Raw genomic sequence first — 25,490 nt, forward strand, 5'->3', positions numbered from 1 at the left:
TTTGGTTTAGTAAAACATTTTTTTATTTAGGTTTTTAATTATATACTTTCACAAGGGATTTTATTAAGGTGAATCTGGATTGTCCGAACTCTTTTTACCCCCTCTCATCCAAAGTTTACTTTTTCTTGGTTTTTCTATTTTTAGATAACAGGGTGCATAGCGTTTTTAAAAAGTGCTTAAAGGTGCTTATTTTCGATTTTTAAAAGCCCTTAAAGGTGCTTTTTTCATTGGGTGTTTTTTAAAAAGTGCTTAATTTTCCCTTTTCCAAAATGAGATTTTTCCTTTACCATGTTGATTTTTGCTACAAATTATGCAAAAAGACATTGTTCTATTCAATGTTTTCACAATTAATTCAACCTATTTCGGCGTATCGTCAGTCTGTAGTGTATTTAAACGTACGTATTTACATGATTACAAATTTTTGACAATTGTCAAGAACAATGCCAAAAGTTTTTTTTTTTCTTTTTTGACATGACGGTTAAAACCAGATAAAACCTTCAATTGTCAAAAACTTTCCAATCCTACCTAATTGTGATTTTTTTGTAAAGTGCTTAAAAATATTATTTGAGTGCTTGAAAAGTGCTTAAAAGGTGTTTATTTTTTGTTGAATAATTAGGCTATGCACCCTGGATAAACATCCATTTCGTGAACATGAAAAGTGACTCTAAAAATTTTGAGATATCATAAATTTGGAGTGTTAACATTTTATATAAAATACCAAGCGTGTTACCCTTTTTCAAAATTACAAGGCCTGTATTTTCTTCAGACAATACCACTTTTGTTGCTCCTTTATTTGAATTTAGGTTTTGCTGAAATTCTTTTGATTCATTATCTTCTTATTCTGACAATACACCTGGTGTATTCATTCTATACTATACTATTCATGATGTATGAATTTGCTATTCACGATGTATACATTCTTATAGCACTTATTCATGATGTATACATTCTTACTGCACTGCTTTATTGCTTCTTCATTTGAATTTCGTTTGAGGTTTTTCTGAAATTCTTTTGATTCACTATTTTCTTCTTCTCCCTTAGCTCCCAATATTCTTTTGATATTTACGATTTATCCTCAATTACTACACACCTCAGCATTATTATCTGTTGTAAGTAATCCCTCACAAGTATCTTAGCAATTTTCTGAATTTGTACCATATTATACTGCTCATCTCAATCAAATGCCATTCACCTTGCGATTTTTAAGAAAATTGGTCAATCGATCAATACCCTTTCACTCGCCATTTTTGTAATCAGGTATTTTTATATTACAACTGTGTCAAGATAAAATTGAAAAGTTGCCTGGCTGCACAATGAAGACAAAATGGTAAAAGAGAGTCGGAAGCAAGGAGGATGGGAGAATGAAAGTAGAGAAGAGATTTGCTTTCTTAGAATTGAAGAAAATATGAAATGCTAATTTCTCTTTGAACATTTTATTCATAAAATTAGTAAAGCTTTAACAAATATAACATTAGTATAACATCAACAAACTTAAACATTATCGGTCGTCCTAGGTCGAGCTAGCTAACGAAGAGATAGAAAATGTAAGTGGCAGTTCTTCATTTGACGGAGAATACTTATCACATTTTTGCTTTTCCCTGAGAACCTTAACAGGCCAAGCTGGCAGTAAGAATTTTGAGAGTAGCAAGCACCACACACTCCTGGATGATAAAGGTTGACATTGTTGTTAGCCATGGGTGACTCACGTGATCTGAACAGGCTTGTCTCGACCAACATTAATGAGTTTCTGACGAGACTCGAACACGCCTACTTCGACAAAAACGTTGACATCGATATGAACACGATTAGTGTGATGGCTGGAACACGGTGAACACTTGCAATTTGTGGCTGCGGCATTGTCCTCCTCACGCTGTTGCTACTCAGTCTCGATAAGACACAGCATAACCAAGTAAACAAAACCCAACCAAACAACCTTTACACGCTTGGCTGCTAATAGCAACATAAGAGCAACCACACATACAACCGTCATCTTAATTCAGTGATCTTACTCCCAGCCTCTCTCAAAACAGCTTTGTATCAGCTAATGATATTTATTCATCCAATTCTATCACAGATAAAATTCTGGTGGGAGAGTACCATAGCGTAGCTACCACTAAAACTATTAAATTCCAGTTCACTAGTTTATAAGACACGTTAACTCCATTCTATTTTGGAGTACCTCCTGATAGATGAAGAATGACATTTTCGGTAGCCTAGCCCCACGTGGGCGACTCGCGAGCATTATCTGAACACGCTTACCAACACTGTAAAATTATTCAGGCAGATGAGGATAAAACCAGTTTAGTGTGAGGACGTGTTTTGTTTTCTGGAAGTAGTGATAGTTCGTTTCTGTTTGGTTAATGATGTATATAAGAGATAGGGGGACAAAGAAGATCGGGAAAGGAAAGAACTTTGCTTGCATTTAGGAATTATTCAAGTGGCATAAGGAAAAACTTGTTTTGTAAGAGGGGTTGTAGTTTGTTCTCTTTCTCAAAGAAACGAAGATGAATTGTTTCATTTTCTGTTAATGATGTAGGAGAGAGAGACGGACATGTTGAAAGAGGATGGGTGAATGAACAGTAGAAAGTCAAGAAAGAGCTTTTTTTAAATTAATTAAAAGAATGATAAAAAAAAAATTGGTTAAGTTTTGGAGTTTTGCTTTCGTCTTTAAGAAAATAGATGGTTCGTTTGTTTCATTCTGGCTTGTATCATTCCTGATTTGGATCATAAACAGCACAAAACGGGAAACTGACTATCTTAATCATGTGTGTTTAGACATTATTTTCGATATTGATTTCAGTTTTCTTGCTCAGCTTTAACAAATACATTGAATTTAATATTAATATTTTGTTTGAATATTGTACATAGATTCCGAAAGTTACGAGCAAGCTGACATTTTTCATCTGAACATATATATAAAAATGTGGTTATGTAAAGTTAAAGTAGAATATACTGTAGATATCTATTTTTGTAATTATATTAATAATCTATTTAAAGAAATTATTCACCTTTTTGCATTGTTTCTACTTACTATTATGCGCTGTTCATCTTATCAGACTTGTGATTTTGCAATTATAGCCGGTATCTTATAATAGGTACCATAAGTTCTTTCAAATTTTATGGATGCATCTTATTATCTATGCCAAGTCTACTTTTTTGTCAATGGATGATTCAGGGAGCTTCTTTTCAAACTTGGCAGCCTTTTTCTTTTCAGTTACTGCTTTGATTAATGCAACAGGCCAGTGAAATATTTGATTAAAATAGACCATTCAAAATGTGTGTGAACTAGTAATATCTTTTAGTTACTGATCCTTTAGACCAGGGACTAAATTTTCCTAATTTCTACTCCTCTTATCCTAATTATGAAAGCTTAAAAAATGTTATCTGTCATTGCAGCTGTATTAAAATCTTGTAAATGAAATTCTTGGCATGGTTATTTCGATTAAAAATTTGTTTGTACCTGCAAAAATAATTCAATTTTCTAACAATATGAGAAATTTTGCTTCCTACATTTCCAAAATTTATGATTAATTTTGTCAATTTTTGTTTTTTTGTTTACCATTAAAAATTATCTTATTTTAATTAATAGATTACATTTGAACTCATAAAGCAAATATCTATTTTTACTATCTAAAAAAATTGTGATGAAGTTTTTTTTTTCATTAATTTTGTGTTACTCTATAAATTTTGAGCTAATTTTAATAATTCAAAATTCTTATATAATTACAATTCATTGCCCATTTTAATTTTTATGTTAGTCCCAAAAAAGTATGTATGCAATGAAAATAATTACATTTCATTTCATGAATAAAATATTTCTTTTTCACTCTTATCGTATTAGAGACTAATGTGGGGGATTTTTCTTTTCTGCTTTTTTTCATGAATTTAAAACGTTAAAAAAGTTTTGTACTTTTATTTATTTATTATTATTATTTTTCTAAGCCTTTGTAAGCTGTGGCTAACAATACGAAGAATTATAGAAGTTTCCTATCGAAGCAGCTGTTGATATTTATGTATTTTCTAAGCTAACCTTATCCTTATATATTATCCTTATACATTTTGGAAAAAAAAATTTTTTTTAATCTCTTACAAATTTGAGTTTTAAAAAAAATTAAGTGTTATTATATTTTAACCTGCACTAAATAAATTCTCATCAGTTTTCATCTTCATAGCATCTAATTAAAAAAAAAATTTACTATGCCATTTTCATCTTAAATTTTCTCACTGCTGATAAATAGATTATCAACATAGTGGATTTGAGGCATTCTAAATTCACTTCCATTTCTGAAGATTACCAATGATTTCTCGCTGTTTTTATCTCAATTTTCCAGCTGCTTGGTGGTACAAACTGCTGAACTCCTAACATTCATTTCATAATCTTGCATCGAAATATCCCAAGACTTGCATTGACAGTTTTGAAATCTGTCATTTCAAAGAGTATATCTTCCAGGTTATCATAATTGCTTTAAACAGGATTTATATCACTTTAAGTGAGACTAATTATGAGCATGTTGATTTCGCTTGATCTGTGCAAATAGAAATTTATTTTTAAATGCAAAATTTACTGTACAACGTGTTCCATAATTATCACCTTTCTTAATATATGTTTTTGCTTAAATTCTTTCTATCAAAATCTGATTTATCAGTACTAAGGAATACCAGGATAAAAATATTGTACCTCTTTGCTTGCCAGCAGAAAGAGTCATTGATAAATGATTATTAGAAACCTTTTTAGTTACAAAGTTACAAAGGCTATTTAACTAGTTTTCAGTTTTATCTTTCTTTTCTCACTACTAATTTGACTGATTCTAATAAAGTTTTTATTTATTCTTCCCTTATTATTAATTTCTGACCCCTAAAGTTGTATATTTTTCATTTGTGACTGGGATTAAAAAATATAGATTAACACATTGGTCACTTTTCAAAAATCTAACTGTATGTATAACATTTATAGTTAAAAGTATATTATTGTGACAAATTTGGTGAGTTTACTTCTGTAATTTAATATTACAATGTTTGCTTTCATCATTTTGTGCATGAAACTAAAAGTTAAGTTCTAAATCATTAAACAAATTTCTTTAAACATAATTCATATTAATATTGTAGTTAGCAGCAAAAAGTAATAGTAAAATGGTTAATAAGATCAGACACCGATTTATATAGCTTTATCTTAAAATGTAACCTAGAATTACATTATTCTAATGATATTAACAATAACAACAATCCTCTTAAACTCATAATTCCTACCATGTGATTTTCCTGTCAATAAAAATGCATTGTCAACAATGGAAAACTGCTACACCATCATTAGATTTTTATATATAGTTAGATATCTACATTTCTATTAAAATTATTATTAGCAAACTTTCACATGTAAATAGTTAAATAAGCATTTCAGATATATTCTTAATAAATTGTAATCTTTTGTAATTTTATTTGTTCGTAGATATGGGTTTAAAAATTAACAAACTCAATGTTCAAATGTCCATTCTGAAAGTCGTCTCTTTGACCTCCACTGTGTATTTAATGTTTTCTACTATTTACTTTTGAATACTTTCTCAGAACTTACTTTCCAATTCTTTTTCAAAGTTTTGCTATTGAATGGTACTATTGTTGGGTTTGAGCAAATAAGAAGTGTATCTACAGGCTGTTGACAAAAAATATGTGTTTCTGCGCATCTTAATACTAATTATTTTTCTACAAGCTTATAAATCCATTTCTAGTTAACATTGTGTCTATTTAACTGAAAAGATTTTCATAGTGTTTTAGTAATAGTGTACACATCTTTACCTATTTTGTTCATTAAAATCTGGTATACATATTCACCTAGTATACATTAAAAAAAATTCACTTATATTTAAATAAGTTCGTTTAAGTGTCAAATTATTTTATGATTGAAAATTTAAATTATGTTTAAAAAAACTGCTCGTATGAAGTGCTAGTTATAAATAAGTATTTGTAGCAGTAGTTTTTCTTGTTTCATTCATGAAAAAATTAAACTTAGTTCGTTAATTGTATTAGAAGATTTAAGAAAAAAAGTCTAATTTTAATATTATCAAAATTCAAAAAATTACAAGCAGCTAATGACCCTCATTATTCAAAGACTATGAATTTTTTAGTCTTTAAATAATGCGGATATTTTTGAATTATATTGAATTGTAAAACAAGGTACACTACTGGAAATTATACCAATAGCAATTTTATAACTAATTTTTAAATTGGCGTATCAATTTATTATTTAGTAGACTTGTGGCAAGAACTTGCAATGGATTTATTTTTGTAAATTAAAAATAACTAATTTATTTTAAGATGTGCTGAAACTACTCTTTTAATAAATCATTGAGAATAGCTTAAATCATTGAGATTCATTTCAGGTTGATAAAGAATTTGCTAAAGGGAAGAAAAGAGAGGTAATGAAAACATAAAAATATTATACTCTTGATTTTATGATGGCCCCCCTTTTGGAGCTTCTTTCCTGTTTAAATTTTGATTTGTTTGCTTCTACTTTAGCTGTCAATTAGAATTGACAGTTTTAAATTCTATAAATACAAGGTTTTTGAACCATTCTGAACAGGTTTTGTAAAAGATATATGAGATTTACAATCAAAATATGCTTGGAAAATTATTATAGTTTCTGAATGACTAATTCCAGGACCACCACTCATGACTATTTGCTTCTAAAATTAAGGGGATATGACTCATGGGGATAGAGCGTTCGCCTTCCAATGAGTTGAACCGGGTTCGAATCCCAACCGTGGCTGGTCGATACGAATTCCGCATCCGGCTTGCACCAATCACATTGCTGACGTAAACCATCCTCAGTGGTAGAAAAATCTTGGGTTAGAATCCCCTTGCCGTTAGGCTGACCGTGAGAGGTTCTCGTGATTTTCCTTTCCATGTAACGCAAATGTGGGGTAGTTCCATCAAAAATTCCTTTATGAAGGCAAATTTCTTCCAATACTTGATCCAGGAGTTCCCTGTCTTCTGTATTGGGCTCAAAATTTCAAGGCTAAGTTGAACATTAGATTTTGTAAACCCAAAAATGGGGTCGGCTGTTCAACTACGGATATAATATGGCTACTATTGTTTCAACAGCAACAAAAGAGCTAAAGAAGTGATTTTCCCCCTTGCTAAGAATTTAGTGTTTTGTATGAGGTGAAAATTAAGTATTTGGGTGTACACACATTCAGTGCACCTTGTGGCCTCTCTGAAAAAGCTTGTTGTCATGCTTGCATACTGTTAGTTGCTGACTGATGTCATCAGTATTTAATTCATTGAGATTTAGACAAAGAGAGTAAATTTGAGAGTTCTTATACTATGAGCAATTTTATAAAAAAGGTTTAAGAGTTTATTGTGTGTGCCGAACTAGCAAATCACACCAAATCGAACTGATTGGACTTCGGAAAACTACATGGAAATGGCCAAAAAGCAATAACTCTAATTCAAAATCACATGTTATAATAACATTGTATTATTAGTTTTTTATGAGTGATGCGTAATATGGATTAAAGTGCATATTTATCAGAAAATTTTTAAAAGGGCATTCTTGCAAACCTGGCTGAGAATTAGTCCTGTTGTATATTATCTCTACTTCTTATGATTTATAACTTATGTGCTGATAAAACTCAGAGGATACACTTTAGGCTACTATTATTCATTTCTAAGGATACTATTTTTGACCTTGCTTACTAGCACTTCTATTTTAAGCGAAGGCTCTGTAAATTTTAAAATAATTATAACTCCAAATCTTTATCATTGTGCTCTTATTGTATATAAAAAATATATCTAACTATAATTTTACTGATATTTAATTTCGAAGTTTGTTGAATATTAATTCAATTTACTAAATTTTTTGTAGTTATATGGTTATAATGATAAATTTTAAAATGTATAATTATATAAGAGATAAATTGCCCAAACTCATATAATATTATAAAATTTTGTACTTGAAGTTCATAATAATTTTGAATAACTTAATTTTTTTTTAATTATTGGTTTATTGCTAATTTTTTAATATTGCTTAAATGAGAATTATTCTACAAAATCTAACATTGGGCAGAAGAGAGTTTTGGACAGTTGACAAAATAGTTTTTACAGTTGAGATGATTGGCAAGGAGAAAGAGTTTGGGTTGAGGCCTCCCAGTTTCTGTTAATTTCTTAACACAATGAAATAAAAACAAAGACTATTAACTTCAATTTTGAAATTTGCAGTTTATTTAGGTAGAACTTAATACAAAATAAAGGTTGTAAGGAAATTTTATTCTTAATGAATTCTTAACCCAGTTTAATGTAAAAATAACAAATTTGATTTTTTTCTTTGTAATTTTTACTTTGGTTTTAAAATGTTGAAATCTTGTCTTTATTTTAATGCTGTCTATTCAAGTGAAATTCGGAAAAATTTGGATTGTGTCAAATTTTTAACTCAGATAATCAGCAAATTCGATGAGCTCTTGAAAATTTTAAAACTTTTTTTTATCAAATTAGTACTTTGTACATAGTATTTCAAAATCATTTGATTGGTTTAAGTGTCTATTGATTTATTTCATACCTCACTGATAAAATTTTAAATTAGATAAAGTTGAAACTATTTCGTTCTTTCAAAATTTTCTTATTCTTTATCAACTTTTTTGTCTTCTCATTTTGTCCATAAACTTTCAATGTTTTGTTATACTGCTGCTCGTAGATGAGTCTTATCTATTCCTAATTTTATTTATATAGTTCTTTTATACATATTTTTTAGAAATCTGGCAATCCAAGTTTTAATTATTCAAAAAAAATTTTTTTTTCTTTCATTGTGGCTGAATTTTCCTTTAAGATTGTTTTGAAATCTTTTCTTTATAAAATAAAATAAAAAATTCTTTCATTGTGGTTGAATTTTCTTTTAAGATTGTTTTGAAATATTTTCTTTAGAAAATAAATTCTTTTTTAATAATATTTCCTTTACTTATATGTGGACTTGTCTATTTTTCTATATACAATTAATTTCTACCAGGTGTTTGATTATTTTTCTTTGGAGCACTTTTGAAAGCTTTAAGTTTTTCCACTGTCTCCTTTGTTACATGAAAAATTTTCTCTTCTTTTTTCTTTAAAAAAGAAAAATTGGTCTAAAATTTCATTCATGTTTTTTGAACTAAACAAACATTTGAAGTAATAGGACCATAGTAATAATTTATGTATTCATGGACCATCATCCTTCTTCCGAATGTCTTATAAAAAATATTTTTCATGGCTTTTTGATTTTTTTTTACTCTCCATGAATGAATTGTTTCTAAAGTTGTTACATCCATCTGTTATTATTCCTCAAATATTGACATCTTCCATGTTTAAAAATTTTGGAATAAAGTTTGGAATTGTCAATGATGTTATGACTTTCCTTTTTTTAAAATTGTTTAAAACTTCATAAATTTATTAAAAATTTGCGAAATGTTTTTTTTTTTACAAAAAAAAATTACGGGTGAAACTTTTAAAAAAAATCATGGAGGCATTATGCATGATTTAGGATTAAAAAATCTTTTTTCATTCTACAAAAATTAAATGAAGAAAAATGTCATTTATTAAAAAATACCATTTATAAATTCTGATGTCAGGAAACAGTATTAAACCGTAAAAACATGGCTAATATTTTTTTTCTCAAAATTTTCAATTCAAATCATGCGTAGTGGAAAAAAATGGAAATTCTATCTGCATTTAATTTTTTTTCTACCTTAAGCCAATATAAATACTGATTCATAACATATTTTTAAGTACTTTTAAGTTTGATTCTAAAAAATTATCTGAAAAAATTTACGACGTTAGTAACCCCGTATATAAAAGTATGAATTATACTTATAGTTATGCATAGATGAAAACTACAGGTTTAACTTCCGACAATCTAGACAACTAAACATGAGTTTAAATTATGGCTTGTACAAGGTATTTTGTTATGATTGTTTGTTGATTAATATATAACATTGATAGTATACAAGGTATTTTGTAATTACCACTTTACCAAGTATGCTGAATTATAGTTTTCAAAAAAGAATTGTTATGAACTTTGAGAATGGTTATTATAAAACTATAATTCTTTATTCAAAGATGCACTTTTAAATGCTTGTGAAAGTGAAGTGAAAAAATATTCATATTATAGTTTACAAATTAATATTTGACCGAGGAAGGAACAGAAACTTTATTCTAATCCAACTAATTAAGAAAATTTGTAAGAAAACATCAAGCTCTGATTAATTGCTGGGAAAAAAAAGAGTTGAAATTCAATCGTTAGAAACATCTCATCAGAAAGCATTTCATCAAAACATTTTCATCATAAAATGAATATTGTTTAATTCTGCTTTTTTCTTTAGTTATTCACCTGATTTTAGCATGTTTTTGTTCTTTTTTGTTTAAATTATAATCCTCAATGTATATACTTATTATTTTAGAAATTCTAAAATTCCTGACAAGAATTCTACTTTAGAATTTTTCGGGAAGAAATTTAAACTGTACAAATCTCATTCTATAATACTTTAATTTTCCTTATAAAATTTTTTTTACTAAAGAATTAAATTGATCTTTGCATGTATGTTAGCAGGCTCACGGTATTCGACCGGGTATGAGTTTCAATGATCCGATGATGTACCAACAAGGACCACCTCAGCCGTGGTATGGACAACAACCTTCCATGCAACAACCTCCTTATTATTCACCTCAACAGCCACTGCCACCTGGTAATATATTTAAATTCTTGTAATACTTGTTTTTTAGTTGTTATGAAAAAGTAATTATGGAACTTTATTCTAGCAAAATTCTTCCTCGGATCTGTGATTTTTCACTTTTTTATCATTATCTTCCTTTTTTTTATTATTTTAAATTATCTCTGTAAACTAGTTTTTTTTTTATTTTGTGCAAGATCAAGATTTCGCATTGTGATACTAAACATTATGTTTTTATCTTTCAAAATTTTTTTAGCAAATTGGGACAGTACTTTCATGCAGGGTTTCCGATTCAGCGGTTCCCAATTGGCTACGGAACCCTAAATGACCAAGCATCTGTCGGCAGAACCCCAAGTTCATAAATCAAATTAGTAGCTGTGCTCCCCCCTCCCCAAATTTTTTTTAAATCATATTTAACGTGAAGAATGAAATTTATTCAGTCATCGTTTTACCATAATATACTTGAAATTATAAGTTTAATGTCAAACAGTTGAATTTGCAGGACCGTTAGCTGGCATAATATAGAAGTTACCTTATCTCTTTTTAATTTGTGTATTCATTTCTTTTTGTTCACCACTTTAATTATAAAATATATCCTTTAGTTTGCATATTTAGGGCTCAAAGGACTTACATTCTTTCTTAATTTTCTTTAAAAAAGAAAAAAAAAAAAGAATGTGTCCTTAAATGTCCTTGATTATTAAACATTTCAAAAAATCTCCTGAACTGTTTTTGATTATTCCATATTTTTGTTGAAGTTAACAGGGAGGAAAAATATTATTTATCTAGAAAAGAATTGAAGAAATTTCAAATTCTAAAATTATGTTATATGCCATGAAATAAAGTAAATAAAATGAAGGACAAAGTCTTCGTTGCACGTTGAAATATATTAATCTACTTCCAATGTTAGAGACAATTACCCTTGATTTGATGGCATAAAAAAATTTGATGTAGGAGAAATATCTAAAAAGTTACTTCCTATTCTCTACTCCCTCCTCATCTCTATATCATACTCTAATGTTTTTCACAAGAGAATCCTCGTATTTTCCATACGTAAAATGGAAGCGTAAAATCGTTCGTTCACTCTGTACACAAAAGTTTTGATTAAAGGCAGGAGACTTTTGTCCCATTGCTGAATGTTTAAATAAGCTTTTGTGCTTCTGCATTGCTGCAAAAGGCATCCAATTTGAATTAAATTTATTTATTAGTAAAAGTGTGATCTTATTATTATTTTTATATTTTGTAAATTTATCATAATAAAGTTACAATAAAAAAAATTTGCCCCGTTTTTTTTTTGTTTTTTTTTTGCTGCTCCCTGTAATGTTAATTCTCCACGAAAGTTATGACAGAATAAATTTCAAAATTTAAACTACAGGGATGGGATTCTTCCGCGGATTAGCGGATTTCCGCTTTTTTTCAGATTTTTCCATTTTTCCCTCTAATTTCCGCTGAAATTTTTTTTTCGCACAAGTTAAAATATTTTATGAGGAATCAAACTTTCCACGCAGGGAAAGTCCTCATTCCTCCCTCAAACATTGATTTTCGTATTTACCTGATTTAAAAGTTGAACATTGCGATTCTTAATCAGGCGATTTAAATGTCGTGTATTGCAATTCTTATTTACGAGATTTAAAAATCCAATATCGCGATTTGTAATTACGCGCTTTTAAAACCCTTTGTAGCGATTTGTATTCAGGTGAGCTTAAAATCCAATGTCGTAATTTTTTTTTGCGGTTGTAATATCAAACATCGATTTTCCTATTTATACATGCTTTAAAATTAGAAAGTGGGATTCGTATTCGCGCTATTTAAAAATTGCGCATCGGGATTCGTATTTACGTGATCTAAAAATTACGCACCATGATTTGTATTTTGGCATTTTTTAAATTCGATATAGAGTTTCATGTTCAGTTGATTTAAAAGCCTCATTTCGGGATTCATATTCTCTTAATTTAAAATCATGCATGTGATTCATATTTATATATTCATGCAATTTTAAAATTAATAATCGGGATTTATAATCACATGGTTTACAAGTTTAAAAATTGCACTTTTTTGTCAAATTTTTGTGTGTGTGTGTATATATATATATATATAAAATTCTTTCTTGAATTTCCTCTTTTTTACTTTCCAACTACTCTCATCCCTGAAACTAGAGAAAAAACCAATTACAAAATTCAAAGTAGCAATTAAGCAGCTGATGAGGCTACAAGTAAATAAGTTTCACGTTTATGTTTATTGTAAAAAATTCTGTAGCATCATTATTAAATTTTTTTAGGCTTATGATATAAGAATATTAATTTGTACTTTTTGAAAATTACTCTGTTAATTAATATTTTGTTTCAACTTTTTCAAGTAACTGTTCTTAATACTATAGTTCAATAATACTATGTTTTTATAAATTATATTCTAAATTCTCTTTAAGTATCTATTTTTGCAAGCTTTTATGCAAAATATTGCTTATATCTATAATTAATATATTTGTATATTATGAATGGTACTTGTTATTTTTTTAAATTATGTAATATAGTTATTTTCTATCAAAAAGTAAGTTCAATTGCTTATTAAATAAAAAAATACTTTTAATAAAATATTACAGTGTATAGCAAAAATTTACGTTGGAAATATGTTGAAATTTTCCTGGAAAAGTTAGGGAACTTTATTTCTAAAATTAGTAGAAACCTTGAAAAACATGATGCTACTTGTAGCATTATTTTTTCTCTGAATTTAAAACCGTTCATTTTGACATTTCCTTGCATTTTATATGATATAAAATATTTTTAATTGAATTTTTTTTAAAAAAAAAAAGAACCAACTAATTTAATAAAATTTTTCATCATAGCTGGTGGTCCAAGGTTTGAGCGACCTATTTCTCAATCTAAGCAAGCTTTGAGCTCAATGCTACGTGCACGCCATCCCTCCACTCAGTTTCTGCCTGGACCTGGTGCAAGCAATCAGCATCAAAATGCTGGAGGTGGTGGTGCAATGCCTGGAGCTATGAGTGGGAGTCATATCACAGGAAGTGGAGGTCCTATGCCTGTCAACCATCCAGGATCTAATCCTCCTGCTGGTTTCTCTATGGAAATGATGCAGAAAAGGCAAATGTTGATGCGACAGCAACTTCAACCTCAAAGAATGCCTGTAAGACCTTCCTTCTTTTGTTATCTTTATTTTATTTATCTTAAATTTTTTTAAATTATTTTGAACATGTTAAACATTTTCTTGGTATATAGCTTTCTTACCATTGCTCATCAGCATCAATATTTATTTTTAAAAACTTATTATGAGACACAATGATTCTTCCTTTTGTTGTGTTTCATCTCACTTAGTTATAATGCTATTTGTTTTTCGTCATCTTAAATATAATTTATGGTTTGAGTAGTTTTTAGTTCACTTTTGTACCTTTAAATTCTACCTTCCATCCCTTCATTTATAATCTTATGTTCTAAATCAGTTCTATATTTCCATTATATAAAAAATAATTGTGTTAATAATTTTTAAGCTTTTATTATATTAATTCAATGGATTATTTCAGAGTGGTCCTGGTGGTCCTATGTATCCGCATGGTATGCAGGGAAGTTCAGCACAAACTGCTGCATTACATCATTTACCACCTCAAGGTAATTATTTTCTCTCAAGGCTATTAATTCGTTAAGTTGTTTTTAAGATCATTAAAGAAGTGCTCGTTTTTCACTTTTGGTTCTTAATTTTTTAAAATCTGAGATAAAATTCTTATAACCTAGTTTTTTATTAACTCTTTAAAATTATATATTGAAATCTCTATTAGCAGTGAAATTGGATTATTATTTCTTTGTGTTTTATTATTCATAAAAGTTTTTATTAATTCAATGCTCAAAGTTGTCTTAAATTCCTTAATTTCTCTTTTAAAAAAAGAAAGTGTCCTTAAATTTCTTGAAATTTTTGGGATTTTCCAAATTTTTGTATAAGGGAACAGGAAGAATAAATATTATTTATCTAAAAAAGAATTGAAGAAATTTTAAATTCCAAAATTATGTTATATGCCATGAAACAAAGTAAATAAAACAAAGGAAAAAGTCTTCGTAGCGCGTCAAGTGCGATATTAATCTGCTTCCATTATTAGAGACAATTACCCTTGATTTGATGGCACAAAAGCATTCGATGTAGGAGAAATATATAAATTCTTATCTCTCTATTTCTCCCTAATAACTATACCATGCTCTACAGTTTTTCACGAGAGAATCCTACTATGTAACAATTTTCCACATTTAGACTATTTTCTCTCCTCTTTTTGTTAATAGAAAACCAAAAGTGAAATTTTTGAACTTAAAATCTGAGTTTTTTTTCACTTAAGTGCAGGAACTACTAAAATTATAACCAATTGTATTACTGCGAATCCATGCTGCTCCAAACAAATTGCTTCCAATCGTACAAATTGCTCCTAGTAGAGAATCAGCATCCTTAAGTTTGAAGGCGATTTTGTCCTTAATTTTTATATTTTGAACTTCCAGTCCTGTAATTTTTTTAATGCAGATATCTGAATGAATAATTATTTTTTTAATAATTAAAACATTTACTTTTTTTAAGGAATTAACAAATAATTTCAGACTTCAATTTAATAAAAAAAACAGTTTCTTTTGTCTAAGAATTAAGGAAGCCTTTATCAAATCTTTTTAATGCCTTTGAGACTGCCGCTTAAAATCTTGGCTTAACAGTCAATGAAGGTAAGATAGCAGCAACCAACAAAACTCCAAATTCGCTACCAATAAAATAAGATTTCTGAATTGCCCAATCAATTTAAATATTTGTGAACTGAACAAATTATTTTTTTTAATGTGATGATGATATTCAAAATAAGAAAAAGGAAATAATTAATGTGTTTTTACCCTACAAAATGCGCGAATATCGGCCATAATATTAGAATGCAAAAATATTACATATTCAAACAAAGAAAAATAATTATTTTATTTTATTCAAAAAGTAAGTATGTATATATATATATATATATATATATATATATTGAAGTTCAGGCTTCTGTTGCTTTAAATTAGTAACATGTTTATTTGTTATTATTAAAAGTATCCTGCAGAAAGATATTAATATTAGAGAGGTATGTCGCAGAAAGCGCGAAAAAATTCTGCCACACGGCTGAGGTCTATTTTAAGGGAAATGCTCGAGCAAGGAAACAAATTTATAACCATATGAGACCTTAATAACACTAATATTTTATGGAAGCAAATGTTGGACAATGAATAAATCAAGGAAAAAAATAGATTGCTTATGTGTGAACGAAAATTCTCAAGCAGATTTTTTAATGCGATAAAACAGAGGTGATTGTACTCCGGAAAAATTCCAGATTTTTTGCTAACTACGATCCAGAAGTTTCCGGATATCCAAGGTCTACAAGTTTCAAGAAATCATCGATCACATTTATGTATAAAAATTCTAGTATATTTTGTTTTAAAATAATAGAACTAGAATTTATTCTTAGCATCTCTTTCATTTGTAAATTTTTTTCTGGTAGTGTTATAAATGTGATTAGAGATAAAAGTTCTAAAAGTAATTCAAATCATACTACATGTAATTTATTTAGAATTTCATGTTTGAAAATATCAACAATGATTTCAATTTATAAAGATATTATATTTTGAAATGCGTCATTAATGATTTTGCTCAAGAAATTTTCCGGATTTTTGAGTTAGGCTCACAATCACCCCTGATGAAAGAACCATGTAAAGATAATATGATACAACTTAAGAAAACCAAGTTATAGTGTTGGTAATGAAAACTCTATAAGTTGAAATAGTTTCATCCAATCCAGTTAGTTTGGTTAGTTTATTAAGAAATGTTGGAGGAGGATTTTATGTGTGTGTTGCAAATGATTGCAGCAGTGAACTATATGATTCAAATAAAAATTTTATTTAATATAAGAAACAGCAAAGCGTCCTAGGCAGACGAGAGGAGCGGTTGACCAGCGGGATTCTCTGTGCAGAGAGAGAACGAGAATGTACAGTTATTTTTCGTGGCGCGTGATGAACGCCACTTCCACACACTCATGATCCTTTAGAAGATCATGCGTGGGTGTTAACTTTATTTATTAGAATTGAACACATCTTATTAAGCGTTGACAGGAGCAAAAGCCATTTTTTGCCGTACCGCACCTATAACTTGTTTCATAAAAAACATTCTGCTATAAGTTAAAGCTAAATTGATTTGCAAAAATCAATGTCCCTCAGATAATTAAAAATGCTATTGCAGGGTTTATCCCCAATTAATGAAGTCAATATTGGATTAAAGCTACCAAAATGGTGTTGTCTCTGGGTTTTAAATTTGTTACACTTGGTTAAAATATGTGTAATAGTGAGCAGTTCCCTACAATGAGAACATTCGGGTTTGTTCATCATATCTATAGACTCTTCTTTGGAACCACTGGGAATATTGGAGTAGATTTCAAACTACCAAGACATAATCTGACTCCATTGAATCATGGATTGGCTATATATGCAAAGTATAAATAGTATGAGTAGCTTATAGTATCTTATAAAATTACCATAAGATACTTATGTTTAGTCACTGCCATTTATCAATGAAAACAATGCGAAGGATTTCCCATGTCGTTTCACATTAGCTCGATTAATTTGAATGTTTTACACCTGTTCCTGGCATGCTTATCTTTACATAGAGAAAAAAATTCTGGTAAAATTACAGTAATGTATGAGAACCCAGTTAAAAATATAAAAATAACTTTTCACAAGCTATAAGGGCTGTAAAGGAAGGACTGTGGGAACCGTAAGGGTGTTAATAAATGGAAAGTGATAGCATCTGCTGATTAAAATGTAATAAGTTGCTTGAGGCAATATAGCCAGCAATACACTGCAGTGCAGGGTAGAAAAAGAAGAAGCATTTTCATCGCTTACTTTATAAATTCTTTAAAAAAGATTGGAATTTTAGTTTTTAAATTAAAAAATTTTGAAAGTTTTAAACTCTACTTAGAATTTTATTGTGTCTGGGAGCGCATGATGCATATCTTCTACGTTCATTGTTTATAATTTTGCAGACTGTGAAAATGAATTATTATATGTGTTATAGGAATGACTCAAGGCTATGGAAATTACAGTGGCTCAGGTATTCCACCCAATGCAAATATGATGGAGTCTAGAAACTCATCTATGCTTTCAAGTAACTTCAACCAATCATATGGAGCTCAGCAAACAGCTTCTGGAATGATGGGTCCAAATTCTATACGAAATCAACAAAGTCAATACATGCCTCAACCAAACAGGTATACATTGTAAAACATCTGTCAAGTCTCCTGTTTTTTAATGAAGGCTCCCGTATTTTTACGACTATCTCCCATTTGCGTGTATTTTCTCAAATTTTTTCGTATTTTTTTTAAGAAAATTTTTTTAGTGATAAATATCTGCTAATGGCAAAAATACCTCTCTTAATCTTCGAAAGATAGCGTTAGTGCCAGTATTGCAGTTTATGTGCTGCCACGCCGACCAAACCATATGTAGTGAAAATGCTGCTGTGAGTCATTTATTCACTTAATCGTTTTTTCTCTGATTATGAACCTTGTTATTTACGTATAAAAATCTGGTATTAACTTCGATGCTTGCATTGTATTTTTAACGATCGTCGTTAAAACATATATGTATTTCTGTTTTCAGAATCATTTACTGGGAGGGTCAATTGGGCAACTAGAAAATGAACTGTATAAAACTAAACAGTTCAAAAATATAGCAGATTTTATGTTGGATATCCAGATTTTATGTTGGATATGCATTCCACATAGTTAAGCAGAGTGCGAGAGAATTTTCTCTCAATTAAAAAAAATTAGCTCCAAATTTTGCTCATTATCTTCCGATGATAAGTAATTTTGCTTGTAACTGTTATGAACAGAATTTTGATAAAAATAAAAAAAATTAATGTACATAATTATACATATATCTTGAATATACATAATTTTAAAAAAATATAATATGCCCAATTTCAAAATGGGAGTTTATTTACTTGCGTTCTTTACATTACTCCCTTCTTAATCCATCTCTTTCGAGAAATTGCTGACCTACAGGCCAGAAGTCAATAACAATTGTGTGGGAATCTGAGTTTTGGCAGTTTTAGTCTATATTTCATCATAATTGTAAAAATTCCAATTCTTTAAATTGTGAGTGATTTTTTTTAATTAAAATTTATATTAAATTTTTCAATTAATAGATATATTTATTAATTAAATTAATATATATATATGTATATTAATTAAATTAGTGTATGTGTATATATATAATAAAAACATGTAACATTTCTTAGATACTGATGACCAAATTTTCTTTATCTACCCCTGGGTTATCATTAAAACTGATTATTCTACTATATTGTGAGGTATTTCAAAATGCATAAGGTTTATAGTTGTCCTGATTTTCCTGATGAATATTTTTGTCCTTATTGTTTTGATTTTCAGCTTTTTATCCTGATATTCTTGATTTTTAGCTTTTTGTCCCAATATTCCTGATTTTTGTGTGTTCAGAAATGCAAATGTGCATTTTGAAATGACGGATTCGAAAGACAAAATATTACGATTTTTGTTCTAGCATCTATTCATTTAAATTAAATATGGTGAAAATCGCTACGAGTTAAAAATCTTGGCTATGGTAAAAATCGCTAAAAATCTTCGCTCACTATGAGTCCAGAATTACTATATTGTTTTTTGTGTTTAAAAAAAAGGATACCCTCTTCCAAAAGTATAGTTAGCACTTTTTCTTATTTTCTATTTATTATTTCCTACTTTTCAAAATTTTTTGTTTACTTTGAGCATGTTGAACTGTTACAGACTCATTTTTTAAGAATTAAAAATTTTAATGCTAAACTTATTTTCCGTTTCAATTCTTCATTTTTGCCATTTTTCACTTTTGTACACATATATTTCTTAAATAAAGTTTTTAATTACTTTTTTATAAAGATTTAAAATTTCTCAATTGCATTTTTGTTTTGTCACTTAATGTATATTTAAATCAAATCAACTAAAATTTGGAAATTTATTTGAAAAATTCGCAGATAAAATGTTTTAAACATACTCTTTTATCTTTTCTACAAAGACAAAATGATATGAAAATGACTTGACTCATTCTTGACTTCTAATATTGTTTTGAATTATCAAATTTGTACTATATTATGCTAAGAGTATTTATTTTTTTGTTAAGGTTTGTCATTTTTCTTTAAAAGTTACAGTTTTTAGTTGTTATTTGTATAAATTTTTAAACAAAAATCATATTTTAAAACCACTGTTGTGTTTAGATCACAATACAGTATGGGAGCTCCTAATGTGACAGTCAACCAAATGGGAGGCGGACCTCATTTGTCTGGGTCACAAATGGTTCAAAATAGTGGCAACACCTACGGTGGGCAATCCAATCCGCAGGCAATGTCAGCGGGTGGAACATCCAACCAGATGCATATGCAGCAGATATGCCATCAGCAGCAAATTATGGCCATGCAACAAAAGAATCAGCAGCAGCAACGACAACAACAGCAGCAAGCATTGGTTGCTCATTTGCAACACATAAATACCAATAACCAAGGTCCTCCTCATCCACAGCAACAACAGCATCACCCTTATCATCCTCAGGGACCGTACTGAAACTCAACTGCTGACTTTTCTTCGAGACTTAAAGAGTGAATACTCTTCTTCTTAAAACCGTTGGACTATTATTTAATTCCGGTAAATGATTCAAATCTCGTTTTTGTTTTTTTCTGATCAACTCGATGAGCAGAATGTTTACGCCTGTACCTTGTTTCCTATGGTTGAAATTCTGGAAAATATTTGCCCAGTAAATTTGTAAATATGTTATTAAAAAAACAATTGCCTCTTCTGTATCTTTGTGAGAGCCTAACCCAGCTAAATAATTCTCCTGTTATTGAACCTTTTTTTTTATTTTGTAATAAATAAAAGTTAATTATTTTCATAAGGTATCGGATGCATTAAAACCCAATGCTTTTAGAAATTCGAAAAGAATTTTTAATATTATGTCCAAAATGTTTTATGTTTTTGTTATGTTTTATGTTATTTGGTAAAATCTTATAAAAAATTTGATGGTTTGCATTGCAAAAAGTTACGAATTTTTTATTTTTATTCTTCTGGTTGCTTTAAGAATTTTTTATTGTTTACAAAAATCTGCAAAAATATTCAATTATCACTTTAAGCAATTTATTCATCATGATTTATATAATTCATTGGGATGAACAAGATTTCAATATTTGCTATTAAATTGAAGGAAAATCTATTTAGAATCGATAAAACCTCTTCATTGTCCAAATTTATTGATAGTGGACTTTTTTTTATGAAAGGTTAACTTAACTGAGCAGTTTTAGTTTGAAAACAGAATTAAATTTCAGAAGAACCTCCCCGCAATGAAGTCTCCTTACAGCGAATTTCTCCCAATGAGGAATTTTTTGGGCATTTATCTTTTCTATTCTTTTTTTTAAAACAAAATTGCAATTAAAATGAGATTTCTATGCAATCAATTCTCTGTAACACGTCTGATAAATTATGTTCACTTTTTAGCCTTTTATTGACACAATTAGAAAATTAATGAATGCAATAAATATGTGTTACTTAGTATTTAATTAAAAGACTCTTTTTACTTATCAACTTTTAAAGTCACCACACAGATTAAAAATTTTGCTGGATTTACTTAACTGTGAAATTTTTCAACTGGAACGATTCATTTCATTAAAGAGAGACTACTATATATTCTCATTCAACTTAATGCAGGATTGACAGATTGGTTCAGAAAAAATTATTTCTTCAAGGACACTGAAGGAAATTGGACCCAATGGAAGAAACTAAAAATGACAATTGCATAGTATTATAAAAACTTACATTTAATTATAAAATAAGTTAAATTTAATATAGTGCCAGAAGGTTAAGTTTTTCATATCTACTCTTTAAAAAAAAAACTATTTTCATATTATTTTTTTTTAGTTTTATATAGAATTTAAAAATCTATATAGCATGATATTCACGTGTTTGTTTGTGTATTTATACTTAAAAACAGTATTTGACTTTAAAAATTAATATGCTATATAATTAGGAATTCAGTGTGTGATTTGTCATAGTGTATAAGTTTAACATGTGATTTGTTAAAATTGCAGTATTAATTAAATTTTATTTTGATATTTTTAGTTAGTTACATAATTTTAAAACAAGTATTTACTGGTATAAAATAAGCATTTACGTAAAATATTGATGGATTTCAAGGATTTTAGTTTCTTAAGAAATTTATTTTTCTTTACAATTGTTTTTTATTTGTATTTTCTCATTAAAAATGTATATATTAAATAGCTTGGAAATTAATAAAATTTTTTAAACTGTATTGCAATGAGCTGTTTAAAAAAATTGTTTTAATATCTGGTATTTCTTTTTGAAAATTAGTTTCTTTCACTTGGGGTTGGAAGAAACCTATTTTTTCTATGACAGTTTTTTTCCTCTGTGAAAGAAACTTCCATCATTATATTAGGTATGTAATTATCATTTATATTCTTAAACTAATATGGTCCAAACTCTCACTAAAAATAAAGTATTGTCCCCTCAATCTCCAGTGCTGTGGAAGCAATTCCATCTAATGAGCTTTTGATTCATGTGCAAAGCTGTGTATTTTTGTTTTATGTATAGGTTTGTTTGTATATTATTTAGCTTTAATCTAAATGAGGACATGTATGTAGTGTGTTTGTAAATGTTTCTTGAAAGTATTGTATAATAAAATATTTATCTGATTCGATATCACCAATTTAAAATTTCTAGCATTTAAAAGATTGTATCAGTTACTTTTTTTAAAATCTAATTCCTTACGATATTTATTACGAAAGTCATAAAAAGAAAGTATTTAAATAATCAAAATTTTAGCAAAGGTAATGACTTTTGGACAGCTTTTAATTTTAGTGTTATTTCTTGAAAAGTGTATATACTACCTTCTTTATTTATCAAACGTTCGAAAATGGTATAAAAATTTTAATTTTTGCTTTTATTATTTTAAAAAATCTATTAAAATAATAATAGACATCAGAATGTTGTAAGTAACCTAACAACTATTTTTTGTTTTTGTTCATATTGTATTACAAAGTGAAGGGATGAAGAATTTTAAATGGAAATATTATCATTGAACATAACTCTAAAGTAATGTATACCATGTTTTTATATATTAATTTTTTTGTGTTAGGAATAATTTCTCCGTAAGAAGTGTATGTGTTTTGTAAATACTTAAATAAACCGAACAAACGCTTTTTTTTTTATTGCATCCCTGTTATTTTCTTAGAAATGTTTTAAAAAAAACTGTAAATTTTCTCATTTTTTATATACTTAACTAAACAATTTAAGTATGTTTTAAAATCTATTATATATGCATGAGATTAAACAGTTAGCAAGTATACAAGTTTTATTTTATTTAAAATAAAATCAATTACCCAACTGATCATGGTTGATTATTGTATAAAACATTTGATTTATGGTGATCGGGTGATTACATTACAAATTTGATGATGTATTTAGACGCCCAGCCAGAAGCAAATTTACCTTCTATTATTTTATTGACTGTAAACTACTAACTTCCTTAATTTAATTGACGATCTGATCATTTTTATAATATCAAGAATCTGAACAGAGACATTAAAATTGAAGAGTTTAGTGGAAATATTAACTTTTAATTGTTTATTCTCTATGATCTTAAACTTATTCTAAAACTGTTTTGGAGAAATCTGCAGCTCTGTTATGATCGAAAAACATTTTAAGCTCTATCTTGGTTATTTGTGAGAATAATTTTTAAAAAGCCTTAGTTATTCATAAATTATTTTTTTATACAGTAGAACTTTTATATTCTGACTCTATTTTTTTCAGAATATAAAATAGAATGCAGTGAAGACTGTGGCCACTTGTGAGGCAACAATTTGATGGTCAGCTTAGATTAATGGACAACTTATAAAGAGATAATAAAAAAATTTCTGCCCGTTTGGTACTTGATCATTAAAATCAACTTAAAAAAGCGATCAACTTAACAGGTTTCATTTTATCTTCGTTAAACAAAAACAATTTTTAAAAAAAAGTTTTTTTAATTTTAATTTTAGTAATATGTAGTCATAATTCAGCTATACAAGAAGCCATTAAGATTTTGAAAGAATACTATTTGTGCTGCATGATCAGTTATGTAGTCATGTAATAAACAATTGAAGTAGTTATGTAGTAACTAGGTAGTAGGTTATAACTTCAGTTGCTTCGTCTGCTTTTTAATTAAAACTTATGTAGTTTCCTTTTACTATCACATCTTCTATTTCTGAGGAAAAGTAGCATGTTTTATCTAGACGGAAAAAAATTTCGTGCGAATGGAATCAAAAGAATACTTTAAGAAATTATAAATAATTTTTAAAAATTCGTGAAAACTGCTAACGATTCAGATTTAGATTGTGCGTCGTACAAATGATTTATTAAAAAAAAAAGAATACTGCTATTATGAGCAATATATATGTTATTATATATATATAAAATATGGTATATACCATTATTAGGGCTGCAGGTTTGTCGCGGTGCGAATTTCTGCGAAATTGTCATCTTTTTTCTAAAATCCGCGAATTTCTTAATATGTCTTGACTTGCGCGAATATTGCTTAAAATTTGCTTTTTTTCGCATTTTTTATTTATTATTTTTATTAAACAGAATTTTTTACTTTCCTGCACCTTAAATTGAACATGTAAAATTGATTAGATATTTAGGGGAGTGAATCAATAGCAAAATTATGTGAAAATAGTTCAGAGATTAGAGATAATCACAATCTTGTCAACTAAGGTGGTCTTTCTACACTTAGGGAGGGTAATTACCTTCCTGAAGTCAGTAAGAGTACAAAAGAAATTGGAATCACAAAAGAAGGAAGATGTTATAAATCAAATCTTTGACAGAAAAATTGTTATACATGCTATTGCACTGGGCAATGAAATTTCTACTGCCTTTCTACATATCCAGTTAATTTTTCCTAGGCGTCTTCTTGTGATTTCTTAAATATGGATCAGTTTCTTAGATGAAGGGGGGGGACTAGTAATTAGTAGGGACTTGTAACTAGTAGTTTGAATGTAGAATGTTTGAGTTTTCACAACAGTTACTTCTTACAAAGCAACGGTCAAGGAATTGCGCGTTGGTGAAGGAAAATTGATCGAGTTTTGGAAATTAAAGACCCAACGCTCCAAAATTGGCAAAAGTGGCGTTGACGCAGAAAGAGCGTTTTCTAAGTATAAAAATGTAGTAAGTGATGAAAGACGAAGGATAAATGAGAATAATCTGACAATGTACAGTACTTTGTACCAAAATTCTGTTCATTTAAGTAAAAATATTAATATTGCTTGAAATTCAAAGAAATACTTTTGCATACCTGCCAACTTGTAATCCTTTCAAGGATTATTTTCCCCAGTGGTAGTAAATTGAAATTTAAAATACAATTTTAGGCAGAAGCATTCGCTGTATTTTGAACAAACTTATACGGATTACCGCAACTGTTTTGCATAATAGTATATAAGCTTAATTATTTTAAAAACAGTGGTAGATCAAAAATATTATAAATTAAGTTTATAAATGAAAGGAATATATAGAAAGCATACATTTTACTACCACTTGAAATATAGAAATAAAATTTTACGCCAAATGCGTAAAAGTTGGCAGGTATGCTTTTGTTGTGTATTTTTAAGCTTTTTTTATTATTTGCGCAATTTTTGTCTTTTGCATCATTTATATAATAAATTTTTTTCTAGTTAGAATCTGTGTAATTTTCAAAATTTTCCGCGAATTTGGGGTCT

General features: G+C 28.5%; 1 protein-coding gene across 4 annotated transcripts in view; it reads left to right on the plus strand.

Moving 5' to 3' along the window:
• Window positions 1-22,438, plus strand: part of kto (mediator complex subunit kohtalo) — a 111,597-nt gene extending 89,159 nt beyond the window's left edge. Inside the window, exons 36-41 of one of the 4 annotated variants that reach the window (XM_043044730.3) lie at window positions 6,375-6,410; window positions 10,562-10,700; window positions 13,525-13,823; window positions 14,218-14,302; window positions 17,751-17,943; window positions 19,956-22,033. In XM_043044730.3, coding sequence (XP_042900664.2) covers window positions 6,375-6,410; window positions 10,562-10,700; window positions 13,525-13,823; window positions 14,218-14,302; window positions 17,751-17,943; window positions 19,956-20,298 — 1,095 coding nt within the window. In that variant the 3' untranslated portion in view covers window positions 20,299-22,033. Of the gene's footprint in view, window positions 1-6,374; window positions 6,411-10,561; window positions 10,701-13,524; window positions 13,824-14,217; window positions 14,303-17,750; window positions 17,944-19,955 lie in introns of all 4 variants that reach the window. The other 3 variants (XM_043044731.3, XM_043044732.3, XM_043044733.3) reach the window with 3 other exon arrangements.
• The last annotated feature ends 3,052 nt before the right edge of the window (window positions 22,439-25,490 follow it).

This window comes from Parasteatoda tepidariorum, chromosome 8 (assembly GCF_982258835.1).
Source record: "Parasteatoda tepidariorum strain Cologne lab strain chromosome 8, Ptep-v5.0, whole genome shotgun sequence".
Lineage (NCBI taxonomy): Eukaryota > Metazoa > Arthropoda > Arachnida > Araneae > Theridiidae > Parasteatoda > Parasteatoda tepidariorum.